Source organism: Terrapene carolina, unplaced genomic scaffold (genome assembly GCF_002925995.2).
Source record: "Terrapene carolina triunguis isolate 2854851 unplaced genomic scaffold, T_m_triunguis-2.0 Scaffold495, whole genome shotgun sequence".
Lineage (NCBI taxonomy): Eukaryota > Metazoa > Chordata > Testudines > Emydidae > Terrapene > Terrapene triunguis.
The window spans coordinates 97,460-117,272 of record NW_020664846.1 but is presented as its reverse complement, the minus strand read 5'-3'; the positions used below and the strand labels follow the sequence as shown (position 1 = coordinate 117,272).

Sequence of the window (19,813 nt, the reverse complement as noted above, 5' to 3'; positions counted from 1 at the left end):
GCTGGCGGGAGGCGGAGAGCGCGCGCGAAGGAGTGACGTGACGCGACGCGACGCCACGCATGCGCAGAGGGTGTTGTCGGGCCGCGCGGGAAGCGCGAGCGAGCTAGACAGCCGCGGTCGGTTGGGGGAGCGGGGTGAGGGGCAGCCCCTGGGGACCGGGACCGGGACCGGCGGGCTGGGCGGGGACGGCCCCGGGGTGAGGGGGCGCCCGCGGGGGACTCTCCCCGCCTGGGCCCTGGGGCCGCGCTTGGGGGCTGCGGACGCTGAGCCCCGCAGAGGCTGCGCGCAGGGAGCCCGCGACGCCCCGCGGGCTGAGGAGCCGCCCGGCAGCGATGGCGCAGAAGAGGCGCGGTAAGGGGCCCGGCCCCTCCCAGGTACGGAGCGAGCCCCGGGGGCCCCTTCTCCCGCCCCCCCCGGGGCCGGCTGGGAACGGCCCGCCCCCCCCCCCTCCCCCGTCCCATTGCCGCTTTGATGCGTCTCCCGCCCTGCGCAGGGGGAAGACCCGGCCGGGGACGAGGACTACGCGCTGACCCAGAGCGCCAGCCAGGTGCGGCGCAACCTGGAGCGACTCTCGCCGGCTCAAGTGGATCAGAAGGTGGGTAGGGGGAGGGGCGCTGTGAGGCGGGGGGGGGGGGGGGGGGGCAGCCCCCCAGGATGGGCCTGGCGTCTCCAGGAATTACATATTGATCGTGAACTAAAGATTACGGCGGGGGTCGGCAACCTATGGCACGCGCGCCGAAGGCGGCACTCACGCTGCCCGGGTCCTGGCCACCGGTCCGGGGGCCTCTGCCTTTTAATTTAATGTTAATTGAAGCTTCTTAAACACTTTAACCCCCTTATTTACTTTACATACCACAGTAATGTAGTTCTATATTATAGACTTGTAGAAAGAGACCTTCTAAAAACGTTAACATGTATGACTGGCACATGAAACTTTAAATTAAAGTGAATACATGAAGACTTGGCACACCACTTCTGAAAGGTTGCCGACCCCTGGATTACAGCACGGGATGAAACCTCCAGCAATCCAGCTAACCAAAACTGGCAACCCTACGTGGGGGGCCTGTTCCTCCCCTGTGGGAACCCCCTCCCTTTGGGTAATGCACCTTGTCCTCCACCTGCAGGTGAGCGAATTGGTGCAATACCTGCTGGTCAAGGATCAGAAGAAAATCCCCATCAAACGGGCAGGTAAGAGGCCTGCTAGATGGTCATGGACTTTGGGGGGGAGGCTCTGCAGCCCCCTTCAAATTAGCAGAGGCCATTTCTGTTCCCCACTTGGTCTGAATCCAGATCTCTGAGGCAGCAGAGCCAGGACTCAGCCATTCGGCCACAGTGACTTTCTCTAGCTTCCTCCTTCTGTGCCGCATCTGCATGCTTTGATTAGCCTTTTTCTAGCCTCCCCCCACTTCCCAGAGCTAGTGATAGGACCCAGGAGTCCTGACTCACAGCCTCCTCTGCTCTGACCCATTAGACCCCACTCCCTTCTCAGAGCTAGGGATGGAAACCAGGAGTCCTGGCTTCCAGCTGTCCCTGCTCTAACCACTGGACCCCACTCCCCTCACAGGCGGGGACAGAGTCCAGGAGTCCTCATTTCCCAATCCTCTTTGTATGGGTCACCAATAACGTTTGAAACTTTCAGAGACTCAACTTAGATCCCCATGGTGTAGACTGTGGGATTCCTGGGCGGGGTATCTGATGAGGAGGGGAATGTAGCTGAAACAGTCATTAAAAGTTACAACTCCAGACCTGTGGATTCTACTGCTGGTTCAAGTTGCAGTGGGGGAGGTTTATGTTGGATATTAGGAAAAACTTTTTCACTAGGAGTGTGGTGAAGCACTGGAATGGGTTACCTAGGGAGGTGGTGGAATCTCCTTCCTTAGAGCAGTGGTCTCCAAAGTGGGGTGCGTGGCAGGAGGAGCATTTTTGTTTGTTTGTTTTTTGCTTCGTCAGGCGGAAATCTGAGCAGCTTTTTTTGTTTGTTTTGGTGCGGCAGTGGGTGCGTGCTCAAGAAATTTTTACTGATAGGGGTGCGCGATCAAAAAAGTTTGGAGACCACTGCCTTAGAGGTTTTTAAGGTCAGGCTGGCTGGGATGATTTAGTTGGGGATTAGCTCTGCTTTGAGCAGGGGGTTGGACTAGATACCTCCTGAGGTCCCTTCCAACCTTGATATTCTATGATTCTTCTACTGGCCCTGCTGGGTTAGAGGGTTACCGCTGCAGGGGCACTGTCTTGCCAGCAGGGAGTGTTAGGAGCCATGGGAATAGCTATAACATGTCTCCCTCTCTTCCCCCTTGTAGATATCCTGAAAAATGTCATCAAAGACTACAGAGGCGTCTATTCTGAGATCATTAAGCGAGCCGGCAGGACCCTCCAGCAGGTCACCACGCTATGGGGAGTGGAACGGGGGGCTCGGCTAGGGACACACTCCCCTGGCAGGCTCTGCAGAGGGTGCTCTCTTTTGCCAATCAGTGCTGGGCACTAGGGGGTACGGTGCTGCGGGGAGCTTGGCAGAGGGCACTCTCCCCTGCCAGTCAGTGCTGGGTGCTAGGGGGCACCATGTTGCATGAGGGACTAGCTTTCAGCTGAGTGATCTTTAAAAAAACTTTTAAAGCTGTTGTGTTTGCCTTGGGCTTTGTCTGCACTATGACTTTTGTCGGTCAGGGGTGTGAAAAAACACACCCCTGACCGACATAAGTTTCACCAGCAAAAGTGCTGGTGTGGACAGTGTTATGTCAGCAGGAGAATGCTCTCCCGCTGGCGTAGAGTGGCTACACAGGATACACACTACATGCCAGCATAGAGCAGCTGCATTATGTCTGTAGTGTAGACATAGTCTTGATGTTCTTGGTTGGTATTATCTTGGCTACTTGCAGCCCTTTCCTCTTGCCACTCGCTTCCCAGTGTCAGGGATAGAACTCAGGAGTCCTGGCTCCGCCCATCATGCCCTGCTCTAACCACAAGACCCCACTCCCTATCCCATGCCTCCCTGAAATTAACCTCCCCCCCTCCTCCCCCAGGTTTTTGGGCTGCAGCTGATGGAGATAGACCCCAAGCATCACATCTACATCCTGGTCAGCATCCTGCCGCGCCTGGAAGTGGATAACTTGAAACAGTAAGGGGGGGGGGGGACTGGCTGGCTGGGGTGGGAGGCAGCATGACCGATTCCTCCATTTCCCCTCCCCCTCAAGAGGCTTCCAAGCCTTTAAGAGTTAATTCTTGTCATTAGGCTCCACCCACCAAACCCCACCCCACATAAAACTGCCATGGCTGATCCCTGCATGCCCCCATCCTGGCATTGTGTTCCTCTGCCCCCTAGTGGCCAGAAGGCTGCCTTGCAGTGTCCATGTGGCTGGAGGTCTGCTGGGAGGTCTATAGGCTGTCCCTGGCTCTAGTGATTAAAGTGGGGTAGGCTTTGAGCCAGGATTCTTTCTCCAGCTCTGGAAGGTTTGAGAGGGGTCTTTGCTCTGCCATTAAACCCTCTACTTCCTTGTCCAGATCCCTAGTCCTCCGCAGAGTTCCCTGGGTGAGTGACACCCCTCTTGTGTGTTGCAGGGATGATTGCACAGCAAAGCTGGGCCTCCTCACTGTCATCCTCAGCTTCCTCTTCATGAAGGGCAATGCTGCTAAAGAATGTAAGCCCCGCCCCTTCCCTGCGGGCCTTGCCCTTTCCCTGCAGGCTCCGCCTCCTGACTGACATTCTCACTTTGCCCTTTCAGCTGCTGTGTGGGAGACGTTGAGGAGACTGCGAGTTGACCCTGGGTATGTGCGGGGTCAGGGATACCAGGGGTTAACGCTGTCCCCTGCAGGCTCCTCCCTCTCTGGGCACCAGCTAATCAATGATGGGGCTTGCAGAGTGGGGGTGGAGCAGCCTGTGCCCTGAGGCCATGCCCCTTTAACACATTCCTATCCACAACCCCTCCAGAGTGAGACACGAGGTCTTTGGGGATGTCAAGAAGTTGGTGACTGAGGAATTTGTCCGCCAAAAGTAAGTTTGGGCTTGTCGGGATGCCTGGGTTCTGTGTCTGGGAGGGGAGTGGGGTCTAATGGTTAGAGCAGGGTGGGCTGGGAGCCAGGACTCCTGGGTTCTGTGCCTGGCTCTGGGACCGCTGTGCCCCCTTAACACTCCAGCCTCGGCTGTCTCGCACAATGTTTTGCTAGTGACAAGCAGCAACCCCCTCCAGGGACTGTGATCACTCAGCACAACCACATGTGGAGCCCCACCCCCAGCTAGATTGCATGAATGCTCCCAGAGCCACTCATGAATCACACAGAGGCCTTGGCTACACTGGCACTGTACAGCGCTGCAACTTGGTGCGCTCAGGGGTGTGAAAAAACACCCCCCTGAGCGCAGCGAGTACAGCGTTTTAAAGCGCCAGTGCAATCAGTGCCTGCAGCGCTGCACGCTTGCTTGCAGCGCTGCAACCTACTCCCCTCGGAGAAGTGGAGTACAAACAGTGCTGCGAGAGCTCTCTCGCAGCACTGGCGGTGCGACTATACTCGCGCTTCACAGCGCTGTCGCGGCAGCGCTGTGTAGTCCTGAATGTAGCCAAGGCCGGAGAAAGGCACCAGAGCCAGATCCCCTCCCCCCACAGCTCCCAGCCTTGTACCTCAGGCATATATCATCGTGCACTGCTCAAGATGAGCAGTGCAAATTTATTAATTGATTCACCACTTCATCAATGGAAAGTGGATATACACCAGCCTTTGCAAACCTGAGCAGATTTACCACACACATCAAGCAAACTCACTGGTAAAGATAAACCGTAAAAGAAGTTTGACTACAAAAGATAGATTAAGTGATAGTTACCAAAAGATAATATAAGCACACAGTCTAAACTCTCAACCCTATTAGACTGGGCAACATCTAGATAAAGCAGTTTCTCACCCCACTGGATATTGCAGTCCTTAATATACAGGTTTGTCCCTTCAACTGGGCCAGTCCCTTCTGTTGGAGTCTTCAGTCTTCTGAATGTCTTTGTTGCTTGCAGCATAGGTGGGAGCAGGAGAAAGAACACCATGGCCACATGCTGGGCCTGTTTTATTCCCTTGGTCCCATGTGCTTGAAGAACACAAGTCCAGACATGTCTGGTGGGCATTGCTGAGTCACAAGGTGAAGCAATACCCCGGTGTGTCTCCTGTGAGTAAGTCATCGAATTGTAACTCGCTTGCTGGACAATGGCTGTTAATAGTTGTTTGACACCCGCCTGGACGTTGGTTACTTTCCTTGGCATTGTCTCTGGAGAGCTAGTATCTGGGTGCTTCCCAAAGCGTATTTTAGTGACAACCATACAACGCAATAAGGTAGATGAAGTTAAAAAAATACATATTGTGACAAAGCTCTGTCCTTGTCTCCGTGGGTCCTGCGTTTCCTGACGGATTTCGCTAGCCTCAGAGGCTCACTGTGACCCTCCACTTAACCTTTGTCTCTCTAGAGACAAGGGTCACAGTCACTGAGCCATTTTCATCATAAGCCAGCGAGGGAGCTGAGGAGAAGCTATCCTCCCTCGCACTGTCTCTGTTGTCTCCCAGTCTGGTGATTAATCAGGGGGGCAAAGCGGGGAAGCCTGGGCCCGTCCGCCACTCCGGGCTCCAGCCCAGGGACCCGAATAGTATCAGCTATGGTAGCTGACCTTTTAGGAACAGGACACATACAATTCCCTGGGCTACTTCTCCACAGCAGCCTCCACTTCACCCTTAGCTCAGGGCCTCCTTCCTTGTGCCTGATACGGTGTGTACTGCTCAGTCTCTCCCACAGCTCCTGACATGCGCACCCACCTGACTAACTGGGAGGCTTTTAACTAGTTTCAGCCAGCCCCTGATTGGCTTCAGGTGTCCCAATCAACCTAGTGTCCTCCCTGCCTTCTGGAAAGCTCTTAATTGGCCCGGAGCAGCTGCCGTTTACTTATCCTGGTACCAGGGATTTGTTTAACCTGGGGCTAATATATCTATCTCCCACTACTTTTCTATAGCTGTCTGGCCTTGCCCCTCACGATATTTAGATAGAACAGTGACATTCAGCTGATCATAACCTTTCCCCGATACCTCACAAGGCCTGTTTTATATGCAGTATCACAATTATTTAGAGAGAGAGAGAGAGAGAGAGAGAATGTCACAGCGTCTAATAGAATGGGGAGGTGAAGAGCTAGCTTCCAGCCCTCTGCTCTAACCAGTAGGCCCCAATCCCCTCCCAGAGCCAGGCACAGAACCCAGGAGTCCTTCTGTCACTCACCCTCCTTGCACATTAGTAGATTTGGGCCCTGTTCGAGGTGCTGCAATGGCCCAGCAGGTTGGGTGGCTGCTCTCTGCGAGCCTGGGGGCAGGCGGTTCAAATCCCATGTGGCCGGTGTGTACAGAGCAGCCATGGCGGAGCCCACAGCCTTGCTGTTTATACCATGCCGCAGATTATCTCGTTGCCCCCGCATGCAGTCAGCCTAGAGGCCGGTTCCCTGTGCCGGAGGGCATCGGACACGCACACAGCCTGGGCTGGCCCTTTGCCCTTCTCTGTGGGCTGGGGAGATCCAGCAGCCCATTTTCTCTCTGGCAACAGGAAGGAGGGCTGGCCCCAGGGGCTCTGGGGAATGGAGAGCCCCAAGGGAAGGGGCATGGAGTTGCAGTGGGGGGGTGGATCCTACACCCCAAGGGGCTGTGAGGACAGGAGTAACAGGCGAGCTAGAACCCAGATGTCCTGAGCCCACTGCTCTACCTCTTCGGCCATGCTGGGAGCAGGTTACTGGGGTCAGATGGCTGCTCTTCGGGAGGAAGTGGGGCTGAGGGGGGCAGGGATTTATGTGGGCTCTGACGGGGGGGGGGGGGGGGGGTGATTTGGGCGTGGTTGCTGATTGCTGTGCTCTTGCCCCATCAGGTACCTGGAATACAACCGCATACCCCACACAGATCCACCCGAGTTTGAGTTCCAGTGGGGGGCACGGGCTGCCAAGGAGACCTCCAAGATGCAGATCCTGCGCTTTGTCGCCAAGGTACCTGCCTTCGGGGGTGGGGACTTAAGGAAGGGGAGGACTCAGATTTAGGGGGAGCAGAGCCTGAGCCCCCTTGAGTGCCTGGAGGTAGGGGTCACTAAGAGGGAGCTGTGGGGAAATGAAGACTAAAATCCTACAGGATAGGTCTTGGGGAAATGGGGGGATAGTCCCTGGGCAACCAAGGGAACTGAGGTTTGGGGTATCCCAGGGTGCCTGGGCAAGGGGGTCCTCCACAGGGGGCAGTAGACCTGTCCCTTAAGGGCTGCTGCTGCCCATGTAGGCCCTGGGGGAGATCACAGCCCAGCTGTCTCAATCTTCCCTTCCGGTCTCTTTTCATCAGATCCAAAACAAGGACCCCAAGGCCTGGAGCACCCAGTACACTGAGGCAGCAGCTGAGGAGGCAGCTGCGGGGGGCCTGTTCCAAGACATTAGCACCCCTGGAGACACTGGTGGGGCCAGCCAGGGGGCACGGAGGAGGACCCGGTGAGCCTTGTCCACTTCACCCACAGGTGGTCTGCCCCATGATGCCTTGTGAACCAGCAGACCTGAGAATTAGGGGAGCTGTGGCCTCTGCCCATGCTGAGCCTAGCATCCAGCACCCAAGGGTCCACTGTGGCAGCTGCCTCTGCCCTCCTGATCTCAGCCCACCTGAGACATGGCCCATGGACAAATGGGTTGTAAAATGCAGTTTGATTGTTGTACATTGATGAGCTCAGCTCCAGAGACCGCTCCTCACCTTTCTGGAGGGGGGCATGGGCAGCTTGTGTGAACCCCTCCCTCCGGAGTTGCCATGGAGTGGGTTTCTGCCACACGCAGGGGCTGGCTCAGAGCTGGGCACTGACATGACCTCTGATCCTTGTGATTCACCCACGACGCTTTCAAATAAAGTCCCCTTAGTGGAGTATGCAATTTTCTGCGGTGGGATTTTAACTACAGGGGGTGAGTTTCTGGAGGCCAGGAGCATTCTAAGCTCTTGCCTGCTGCCTGTGTGGAAGGGGGTTTGTTTGTAGGAGGGGTCCTAGATGAGCGTCTCCGGGAAGAAGCTCCAGGCACAAGGCTATGTCTGCAGAGGGTTGGAGCACAGCAAGCAGCTTGCTGTAGCAGCCCGCGAACAGCGCTGGTGCTGGTGGCAGGTGATGGTCCTGGGTATGTTACCTGAGCTAGGGCTGTGTCTGCAGCTGCTGCATTCCTCCCTGCCTGCAGCGCCCCACAGTGGCAATCACGTAGCCTTGCTGTACAGTTACACAGGGGGGCAGCCCCCCCCCCGCCCCCCCCAGGTCATTGAGTGATCGGCTCAGGCAGCGTTGTGCACACTCAGGACGATTCCCCCCTTGCCAAGTGATCAACTCAGGTTCTCTGAAGACCTCGGCAGCGTCACTCATGCTCAGGGCAGCTCCCCCCCTCGCTGAGCGATCGGCTCAGGCTTGCTGCGGGCTAGAAACTGAAAGGCCAGCTCATGTGGCAATCTGTGACATTAGGAGCCAGGGCCCGAGGCCCCAGTCTAGCCCCACAGTCCCTGTGAAGAGAACAGCACTGACCCCACAGCTACGGCGAAGGAGAGAGCCTGCTTTAAAGGGCACAGGTGGGCACCACACACGCTTCTTCGAGCTCCCGTGTCACATTGACATTCTGCAACAAGACCCAGGAGGTAGGGGCTTACACCCACCTCGTTGGCCGGAGCTGTGCCCAATCCCATGGCTTTGAGAGGGGGGGTGTCCCTTTTGTGCCTCAGTTTCCCCTCCCCACCTCCCAGTCTATTTAGACCATGTTTTCTAGGGTAGGGGCTGTCTTTCATTAGGGCTCTGACACCCAGCATGCCAGGAGTCCTGATCTCAGGCATGGGGTGTCTGATGGGCCCTTGATCTCAGGTGGGGTGTCAGGTGCACCCCCAGTTTATAATCTAGGGCCCCCAGGGACGTTAATGGTGTTAGCACAGGTGTGCAGGGAGTGCAGTGAGGGTGTTTAGCTGCTGGCAGGAAGGGGCATAGCCTGGATTGAGGGGGGCAGAATGGCTTTACCTGGACCCCAAGCTGTGAGGAAGGTGCCAGGCCAAGCTCGAAGTGGGGCCATTTGGTGGACTCCTGGATAGCCAGGGGGTAGGTCCGGTAGCAAGATTGTTTGTTTGAAAGACACAGAACCATCATTGAACTGGGAGGATTGGTCCTAACTGGATGGACTGCTGAAAGTTTGGGGGTGAGAGATACCTTTGTCTTTCAAATCCTATTTAGCTTGGTAACACTTCTGTAAGAGTTTACTTATAATCACTTAACGGCTATTGTTCTCTAGTTAATGAACTTGTTTGAATGGGTTCATTAAACCGGTGTGATTTGACTGAAGTCTTTGGGGATTTCTACTCAGATTAATGAAGGCTGGGGCATGTTCGTTACCCTTTGATGGCCTAACAGACTTAATGAGTTTACCCTGTTCAGGGCGGTTTCCTGAGCAGTGTAAGACATGCAAAGCTGGGGCTGAGGGCTGTGAGGGGGGTTCTGTATCTGTTCAGGAATCATAGAATATCAGGATTGGAAGGGACCTCAGCAGGTCATCTAGTCCAACCCCCTGCTCAAAGCAGGACCAATCCCCAACTAAATCATCCCAGCCAGGGCTTTGTCAAGCCGGGCCTTAAAAACCTCTAAGGAAGGAGATTCCACCACCTCACTAGGTAACCCATTCCAGTGCTTCACCACCCTCCTAGTGAAAAAGTTTTTCCTAAGATCCAACCTAAACCTCCAACTGCAACTTGAGACCATTACTCCTTGTTCTGTCATCAGGTACGACTGAGAACAGTCTAGATCCATCCTCTTTGGAACCCCCTTTCAGGTAGTTGAAAGCAGCTATCAAATCCCCCCTCATTCTTCTCTTCTGCAGACTAAACAATCCCAGTTCCCTCAGCCTCTCCTCATAAGTCATGTGCGCCAGCCCCCTAATCATTTTTGTTGCCCTCCGCTGGACTCTTTCCAATTTTTCCACATCGTTTATGTAGTGTGGGGCCCAAAACTGGACACAGTACTCCAGATGAGGCCTCACCAATTTCAAATAGAGGGGAATGATCACATCCCTTGATCTGCTGGCAGTGCCCCTACTTATGCAGCCCAAAATGCTGTTAGCCTTCTTGGCAACAAGGGCACACTGTTGACTCATATCCAGCTTCTCGTCCACTGTAACCCCTAGGTCCTTTTCTGCAGAACTGCTTCCTAGCCATTCGGTCCCTAGTCTGTAACAGTGAATAGGATTCTTCCGTCCTAAGTGCAGGACTCTGCACTTGTCCTTGTTGAACCTCATCAGGTTTCTTTTGGCCCAATCCTCTAATTTGTCTAGGTCCCTCTGTATCCTATCCCTACCCTCCAGCATATCTACCACTCCTCCCAGTTTAGTGTCATCTGCAAACTTGCTGAGAGTGCAGTCCATGCCATCCTCCAGATCATTAATTAAGATATTGAACAAAACCGACCCCTGGGGCACTCGACTTGAAACCGGCTGCCAACTAGACATGGAGCCGTTGATCACTACCCGTTGAGCCCGACGATCTAGCCAGCTTTCTATCCACCTTATAGTCCATTCATCCAGCCCATACTTCTTTAACTTGCTGGCAAGAATACTGTGGGAGACCGTATCAGAAGCTTTGCTAAAATCAAGGAATAACACATCCACTGCTTTCCCCTCATCCACAGAGCCAGTTATCTCCTCATAGAAGGCAATTAGGTTAGTCAGGCACGACTTGCCCTTGGTGAATCCATGCTGACTGTTCCTGATCACTTTCCTCTCCTCTAAGTGCTTCTGAATTGATTCCTTGAGGATCTGCTCAATGATTTTTCCAGGAACTGAGGTGAGGCTGACTGGCCTGTAGTTCCCCGGATCCTCCTCCTTCCCTTTTTTAAAGATGGGCACTACATTAGCCGTTTTCCAGTCATCTGGGACCTCCCCCGATCGCCATGAGTTTTCAAAGAGAATGGCCAAAGGCTCTGCAATCACATCCGCCAACTCCTTTAGCAGCCTCGGATGCAGCGCATCCGGCCCCATGGACTTGTGCTCGTCCAGTTTTTCTAAATAGTCCCGAACCACTTCTTTCTCCACAGAAGGCTGGTCACCTTCTCCCCATACTGTGCTGCCCAGTGCAGCAGTCTGGGAGCTGACCTTGTTCATGAAGACAGAGGCAAAAAAATCATTGAGTACATTAGCTTTTTCCACATCCTCGGTCACTAGGTTGCCTCCCTCATTCAGTAAGGGGCCCACACTTTCCTTGACTTTCTTCTTGTTGCTAACATACCTAAAGAAACCCTTCTTGTTACTCCTAACATCTCTTGCTAGCTGCAACTCCAAGTGTGATTTGGCCTTCCTGATTTCACTCCTACATGCCTGAGCAATATTTTTATACTCCTCCCTGTTCATTTGTCCAATCTTCCACTTCTTGCAAGCTTCTTTTTTGCGTTTAAGGTCAGCAAGGATTTCACTGTTAACCCAAGCTGGTCGCCTGCCATATTTACTGTTCTTTCTACACATCGGGATGGTTTTTTCCTGCAACCTCAATAAGGATTCTTTAAAATACAGCCAGCTCTCCTGGACCCCTTTGCCCTTCATGTTATTCTCCCAGAGGATCCTGCCCATCAGTTCCCTGAGGGAGTCAAAGTCTGCTTTTCTGAAGTCCAGGGTCCGTATTCTGCTGCTCTCCTTTCTTCCTTGTGTCAGGATCCTGAACTCGACCATCTCATGGTCACTGCCTCCCAGGTTCCCATCCACTTTTGCTTCCCCTACTAATTCTTCCCTGTTTGTGAGCAGCAGGTCAAGAAAAGCTCTGCCCCTAGTTGGTTCCTCCAGCACTTGCATCAAGAAATTGTCCCCTACACTTTCCAAAAACTTCCTGGATTGTCTGTGCACCGCTGTATTGCTCTCCCAGCAGATATCAGGGTGATTAAAGTCTCCCATGAGAACCAGGGCCTGCGATCTAGTAACTTCTGCTAGTTGCCGGAAGAAAGCCTCGTCCACCTCATCCCCCTGGTCTGGTGGTCTATAGCAGACTCCCACCACAACATCACCCTTGTTGCTCACACTTCTAAACTTAATCCAGAGACTCTCAGGTTTTTCTGCAGTTTCATACCGGAGCTCTGAGCAGTCATACTCCTCTCTTACATACAATGCAACTCCCCCAGCTTTTCTGCCCTGCCTGTCCTTCCTGAACAGTTTATATCAGGGGTCGGCAACCTTTCAGAAGTGGTGTGCCGAGTCTTCATTTATTCACTCTAATTTAAGGTTTTGCGTGCCAGTAATACATTAACGTTTTTAGAAGGTCTCTTTCTATAAGTCTATAATATATAAACTATTGTGTATGTAAAGTAAATAAGGTTTTTAAAATGTTTAAGAAGCTTCATTTAAAATTAAATTAAAATGCAGAGCCCCCCGGACTGGTGGCCAGGACCCGAGCAGTGTGAGTGCCACTGAAAATCAGCTTGCGTGCCGCAGATTGCCTACCCCTGGTTTATATCCATCCATGACAGTACTCCAGTCATGTGATTTATCCCATCAAGTCTCTGTTATTCCAGACTCTGCCAGAGTTTTAGTCACGGCTGTTTTTAGTAAAAGTCACGGACAGGTCATGTGCAGTAAAAATTCATGGCTTGTGACCTGTCCATAACTTGTACTATATACCCCTGACTAACTTTTGGGTGTTTGGGGGCAGGGGAGGGGGTGGAGGGCACTGTGGGTGCTTTGGGGGGAGGAGGATGGCCGTGGCGCCCATGGGCCGCCACCCCTCCCACCCCAGAGCAGGAGCTGGCAGGCTCCCTACCTGACTCCATGGAGCCCTCTCCCACACCCAAACTCCTGCTGCTGCTGGGGGGGAGGGGCGTGGTTGCCTGATATTGCCCTGGCAAGGGCTGGTGCAGCTGGCTCAGGGGCCACCCACGCTGCTCAGGCAGCCCCCAGGCCAGCCGCACCTGCTGCTGCAGAAGTCACGGGGGTTCTGGAATGTCACAGACTGAGCAAACTATTTTCTATTTGTTTAATATTTTATTTGCTTGAAATTATTAATCTCAAAAAATGAAGGTATTTTCTTATATTAGGTAAATATTAGGACTTTCAATTAATTGCAGTTAACTCACACGATTAACAAAATTATTGCAATTAAAATTAATGGTGATTAATCAGTTTAATTGCACTGCTAAACAATAGAATACCAATTGAAATTTATTAAATATTTTGGATGTTTTTCTACATTTTCAAATATATTGCTTTCAATTACAACACAATACAAAGTGTACAGTGCTCATTTTATATATTATTACAAATATTTGCACTGTAAAAATGATAAAAGAAACAGTATTATTCAGTTCACCACATACAAGTACTGTAGTGCAATCTCTTGACTGTGAAAATGCAACTTACAAATGTAGATTGTTTGTTACGTAACTGCACTCAAAAACAAAACAACGCAAAACTTTGGGGCCTACAAGTCCACTCAGCCCTACTTCTTGTTCAGCCAATCGCTCAGACAAAGATAGCTACAGCACTCAACCTAATGTTTAAGAATCTGAAGTGCCTTCCAAAATCTGAGGGACGAGGTGTGGAGCATGCTTTCAGATGTCTTAAAAGAGCAACACTCTGAAGTGGAAACTACAGAACCTGAACCACCAAAAAAGAAAATCAACCTTCTGCTGATGACATCTGACTCAGATGATGAAAATGAACATGCTTCTATCTGCTCTGTTTTGGATTGTTGTTGAGCAGAACCTGTCATCAGCATGGACACATGTCCTCTGGAATGGTGGATGAAGCATGAACGGACATACAAATCTTTAGCGCATCTGGCATGTAAATATCTTGTGACACCGGCTGCAACAGTGCCATGTGAATGCCTTTTCTCGCTTTCTGGTGACATTGTGAACAAGAAGCAGGCAGCATTATCTCCTGCAAACGTAAGCAAACTTGATTATCTGAACAAGAAAGGCCTGAGTAGACTTGTAGGCTCTAAAGTTTTACATTGTTTTATTTTTGAATGCAGTTACATAAAAAAATAATTCTACATTTGTAAGTTCAACTTTCATGATAGAGATTGCACTACAGTACTTGTACAGTAACTCCTCACTTAACATTGTAGTTATGTTCCTGAAAAATGTTACATTAAGTGAATCCAATTTCCCCATAAGAATTAATGTAAATGGAGGGGTTAGGTTCCAGGGAAAATTTTTTTTGCCAGACAGACATAACCCCTCCTCCATTTATATTAATTCTTATGGGGAAATTGGATTCACTTAATGTAACATTTTATATACACATATATATGTAATGTGTGTGTGTGTGTGTGTGTGTGTGTGTGTGTGTGTGTGTGTGTGTGTGTGTGCGCGCGCACACACACACACACAAAGTTTTAAACAATTTAATACTGTACAGAGCAATGGTGATTTTGATGGTGAAGTCAGAGGGTGGGATATTTCCCAGGGACTACCTTAGTGCTAAATGATGAACTAGCACTCGGCTGAGCCCTCAAGGGTTAACATGTTGTTAATGTAGCCTCACACTCGGAGGTAGCACGAATGGAGGTAAGGGAGTCAGCATGGCAGAGAGAGAGATGCACATTGCCCTCTTAAGTACACTGACCCCACACTAAGTACATTGCCTTTTTAAGTAGATCAGCAAGTTGAGACAGCAGCTGCTGCTAGCAAGCTCCCTCCCTCCTGAGCCTTTTCATGCCCCCCACTGCCCTGTGGAGATGGGAGGGGGGAGGAGGGGGACACCCTGACACTAGCACTCCTCTTCCTCCCCCCCACCCCTCCACTGCACAGCAAGCAGGAGGCTCCTAGGACCGGCTCCAAGGCAGAGGGCAGGAGCAGCACACGGCAGTGGGGTCAGGGACAGCTGAACTGCCGGCAACTGATAGCCTGCTGCGTGGCTGTGGCACAGGGAACTTAGGGGGGGCTGCCGGCCCACCCTGGGTCCAAGCCCCCATCACTAGCTCCAAGGGGCTGCTCTTTCTGCAAGCAGTGGACAAAGCAGGCAGCTGCCAAACAATGTTAAGGAAGCATTGCGCAACTTTAAATGAGCATGTTCTCTGATAAATCAGCAACATAACGTTAACCGGGACAACTGTAAGTGAGGAATTACTGTATTAGGTGAACTGAAATATACTATTTCTTTGGCTTTTTACAGTGCAAATATTTGTAATAAAAATAAATATAAAGTGACCACTGTACACTATGTATTCTGTGTTGTAATTGAAATCAATATAATTGAAAATGTAGAAAACATCAAAAATATTGAAATAAATGGTATTCTATTATTAACAGTGCAATTAATTAATCATGATCACTTTTTTAATCACTTGACAGCCCTAGTAAATATTATTACACTTGGTTATTTTTCATCATCTTAATTATTGCGAATGGACAGAGCAGACAGAAGGACAGACACTTTAATACATCCAGATCCAGCTTGTCATGAGAACTTTAAACTGCTCTTGGATGGCCCTGGATGTGAAGCATTTTTTGATGATTTAACTAAATTGATGACTTGATTCCAGTACAATATCATTAACCTTAGGGCAGTGACAGTCAGCCACCAGGGGGAGTCAATGGGCAAGTGTAGAGAGACCAGAATGAAAGAAAAGTTTTGGTATTACTTTTTCCCCCTCAATATGTTCAAACAATTTTTTATTTTTGCATCAAAAAACGCTTCACAGCCAGGGCCCTCCAATTTGTTGTTTGAACATATTGAGGGAAAAAAAGTAATACCAAGACTTTTCTTTCATTCTGGTCTCTCTACACTTGCCTTTTGGCTCCCCCTGGTGGCTGATTGATTCTATCATCGCACTGAGGTTAATGATATTGTACTGGAATCAAATCATCAAATCTCCTATATTACTAACAACAAGAAAAGCTGTAACTTTCAGTTTTCCAATCTAATTTAGATTATCATATAATTAATCTTTACTCTTTAACCAATAAACTTCATATTTAATTTCATTTCCATTGGTAACAACCACAGGGTCAAAGATTGTGCAATCTTATCATACACGTTAGGTTTCTTTTAATCCCTACTTCCACCGAGTGAACCCTTGTGTAAAGCTGTAGCTTACCCCAAAACGGGCCTGCTACTTCTGAGAGTTTGTTTGTCGCTGGGCCTTCTGTCACGAGTGTTCGTGGAAAGGGGACTCACGCTATGTGGGAAAGTTTGTATCATGAGAACAAGCACCTCTAGTCTCTTTTCCCACATTTTAATCTTTCAAGGTAGCAGGAGGTGGATGAGAAGGGATGCAAATGCATAAGACACAAGAGCAAACAAAAGCATAGACTCAGGATTCAGGCCAGATCTAGAGGCTGAAACATGGATTCCCTCATTGGTTATCAGCACTTGAATATCATGAAAGTCTTCAATGTACAACAAAGCAGCAAGATTGGCATCCATGGGAAGGAATGTCCTCTGAAGGCACCAACTGCTTCTTCCTTTGCCTCTTGAAACTTTGGATCCAGGTGGTAAAGGACAATTGTTCCCAATCGAGCTATGGTATCCCTTGAGACTGTAGTCAATGCCGCTGCACTAGTGAAGGATGTTTTAAAAACAGTTTTACCTGAACCATAGTCCACCATAGCTTTCTTCTCTGGTGTGAATGCCAAAAACTAGTTGCCTGCTATTTTGACCTGAGTTCTTGCCAAGACCTTGGCCTTGGTCAGGGTAAATTTACACATCTCTGGAGCAGAATCCTTTACCAAACCACCCAAAAATCTCAGCAGTGTTAGTAACAAATGGCCAAGTTTGTTTCTTTAATCTGTTGCCACAGATCGACGTTAGGAACTAGATACAGGCTTGGATCAGAATCTCTAATCTACCAAAGGTGGGAAAGGGGGTTTCTATTTGAAAATAATTATTTTTCTGCAGCTATGTCACATTCAACACTCAGTTAATTTGATTCACATTTGCACTACGAAGGGTGAGTTCAACAAGAACACCACTTCTATTTCCTCCACATCTACGTAGTTAGGGACAACGTGTCCTAAATCATAGGATTAGTTAGATCTTGTAAGGTACTTGGTCTCAACTGTTTGGGAACCAAATACATGGGTATTTTGCTTCCTCCTAAATCACTTACTGTGGAATTCTCTCCAGGGATTATCTGAGACAATATTGACCTAAGCAATTGAACAACACTGTGATCATACGCAGTTACTTCAGTTAGTTGCACAATTTGGGGTGTGCTGCTATCCACCATTTCATACTGGAGCGTTATAAGAATACTTCGGTTTCCTTGCTATCATGTCCAATAACTTGAAGTAGTCTCTCCTGTTTACTGAACTGCACTTGAACTTTCTCCATGTCATCATGGAGGGGTGGGGAAAAAGCTAAAATAAAGTGAGAAATGAGTATTTTAGCAGCTGGTTATTTGTCTCAAAGTTCCCAATAAATCTGAGCTACATTCTGTCAAACAAAACTAATATCCAGTTATGTGACCAAACGGCCTTCAGGAAAGAGGAAAAACTCATATTACGTAAGAGGTAAAAGACACTTTCAGTTTCACATAAAGTGAAATTCCAGAGAAGATTGCATTTGATAATTCAGAATCAGAATAATAGATTCTCCCATCACATTCCCCTCTGATCTATTCAAACCTGCATCATTCGGTGCTGTCTTATTATTACAGAATTGTCATAGGACAAAGCAGCTGACAGAAAGGACCACAGGATTCCCCCCGAAGAAGGTGAGCTGCAAAAGTGGGCCTTTCTCCTGGGAGGACCTGAGAGACCACGATGACAAATGGTGCAAATAGGCTTAAAGGTCACTATGTAGGAATCAGCAAAAATATTAAAACACTAGACAAAGTTTTTATGGTTTTTATCTCCCTTGTGGATTCTCTGATGATAAATAAGAGCTGAGCTCTGATGGAAGCTTTTCCCACAATCGGAGCATCTATAGGGTCTTTCTCCTGTATGGATCCTCTGATGTGTAATAAGATGTGAGCTCCGAGTGAAGTTCTTCCTGCATTCACAGCATTCATAGGGTCTCTCTCCTGTGTGGATCTGCTGATGTCTAATAAGGTGTGCGTGTCGAGTGAAGGTTTTCCCGCACTGACAGCATTCATAGGGCCTGTCTTCTGTGTGGATTCTCTGATGTGTAATAAGGTGTGAGCTCTGACTGAAGGTTTTCCCGCACTCACAGCATCCATAGGGCCTCTCTCCTGTATGGATTCGCCGATGTGTAATAAGGCCTGATCGGTAACTGAAGGTTTTCCCGCACTCCACTCATAGGGCCTCTCTCCTGTGTGGATCCTCTGATGTCTAATAAGGTGTGAGATCACACTGAAGTTTTTTGCACACTCACAGCATTCATAGGGCCTGTCGTCTGTGTGGATTCTCTGATGTGTAATAAGATGTGACCGCTGACTGAAGGTTTTCCCGCACTCACAGCATCCATAAGGTCTCTCTCCTGTGTGGATTCTCTGATGTGTAATAAGGGTTGAGCTCCGACTGAAGTTTTTCCCACACTCACAGCAGTTATAGGGTCGCTCTCCTGTGTGGATCCGCTGATGTGTAATAAGGCTTGAACGGCTACTGAAGGTTTTCCCACACTCCGTGCACGTGTTGTTTCTCTCACCTGTGGGGATTCTCTGCTGGGCTGTGGTTTCCTTGAGGTCCTCATGAGTTTCCTGACAATTAATGGATTTACCCACTTTTTGCCCTGGTTGGTTGCCCTGCTGACTCTCTGGCCTGTGCTGACTCTCACAGGCTTTTCCCTGTTCAGAACTCCTGGGCACAGTCCCTTTGGATCTTTGCAATAACGCCCCAGATAGTTCCACTTGCTCCTCATTCTCCCTCACCATCTCATCACCTGCTGGAACAGAGAGAGAAACCTCAGAAACAGAAGTGCAAAAGGGGAGAGCAAACCAAAATACAACCTGGGGAGACTGAAAAATATAAAAACCAGGAACTGAATTCACCCACACGCTTTTCCATAGGAGAGAGGAGTGGATCAATTCTCCCTCCACATCCAAACCAAACATTCAGGGGGGAGGGAAGTCAGGGAGGAAGCTACTGCCCGGGGAGCATGAGCAATATCTGCCCTGAGGATATGACATCGGGGGACAATCCTAAATTCAGAGCGCTCATAAGCTCTTTGTAGGGAATCCCAGCTGTTTCCTTCAGCCACAGAGTTTCTGAGTTGGTTCAGTGATTCCTCACCTGTGTAGGCGCATCTTAGGAGCTCTTTTTCCTCTGAGCCCTGAAGATCTGGGACCCATGGCTCTTCCCCTAGTTCCAGCTGGGAGATCACATCAGGTTTGGAAATGGGAAACCCTGCTAAGGGGAAAGAAAACAAGGGAGGGCAGGTGAATTCATTGGACATTTGTCACAGTGAATGTTCCATTATTTTAACTCCAGCCCATTTTAAGCAGTAAAATCCTGGGGCCCACTCCCCAGATGCTCAAAGGTGCAGAACACTCGGCCTATGAGGGTTTAACTATCCCCATCTTTGCTGGGAACACACACAGCCAGATGCTTCTCATCAAAGGGTCTCCTGAAACCCAGAGAGAGGAACACCCTGGCCTGAAAGTGAAGACAGTTCCAGCCACAAGGGAAGTCGCTCTGGAACTGCTTCTCCCTGAGAGCGAGAGGCCCAGAAACAATGGGAGACTCTCGGGGAAGCTGGGACCAGCAAGCCTGGGCTGGTGGGATTCAGCATGGAAAGGAAAGGAAAGGAATCGGAAGGTCACTGAATCCAGTATCTCAGGGATACTAAATGGCAGGAAAGCAGGTTTTGAGGAATTAGGGAATCTAGTGAGTTAGGTGTAATTGGAGGGAGTATGAAAATCCCCCAGTGTGAGGAGATGGCTAGGGAATTAGATGCTGCAATTCAGGAGC

At 50.0% G+C, this 19,813-nt stretch overlaps 1 protein-coding gene and 1 pseudogene across 4 annotated transcripts; one reads left to right on the top strand and one right to left on the bottom strand.

Moving 5' to 3' along the window:
• The first annotated feature begins 214 nt into the window (after positions 1-214).
• On the top strand, positions 215-17,723 carry LOC112120472 (non-structural maintenance of chromosomes element 3 homolog). Of its 4 annotated transcripts, XM_024219575.3 has the most exons (11): positions 215-374; positions 494-595; positions 1,125-1,188; positions 2,298-2,377; positions 3,018-3,112; positions 3,553-3,632; positions 3,717-3,759; positions 3,923-3,985; positions 6,863-6,977; positions 7,318-7,460; positions 17,602-17,723. In XM_024219575.3, the coding sequence occupies exons 1-11, from the start codon at positions 333-335 to the stop codon at positions 17,624-17,626; spliced, it is 852 nt and encodes a 283-aa protein (XP_024075343.1). In that variant the 5' UTR covers positions 215-332; the 3' UTR covers positions 17,627-17,723. The 4 variants fall into 4 exon arrangements, with proteins under 4 accessions (XP_024075343.1, XP_024075344.1, XP_024075342.1 ...); XM_024219576.3 differs by lacking the exon at positions 17,602-17,723 and having other exon boundaries at positions 7,318-9,308; XM_024219574.2 differs by lacking the exon at positions 215-374 and having other exon boundaries at positions 504-595; positions 947-1,188.
• Positions 17,724-17,734: 11 nt separating this feature from the next.
• Positions 17,735-19,553, bottom strand: LOC112120473 (annotated as a pseudogene).
• Between the last annotated feature and the right edge of the window lie 260 nt (positions 19,554-19,813).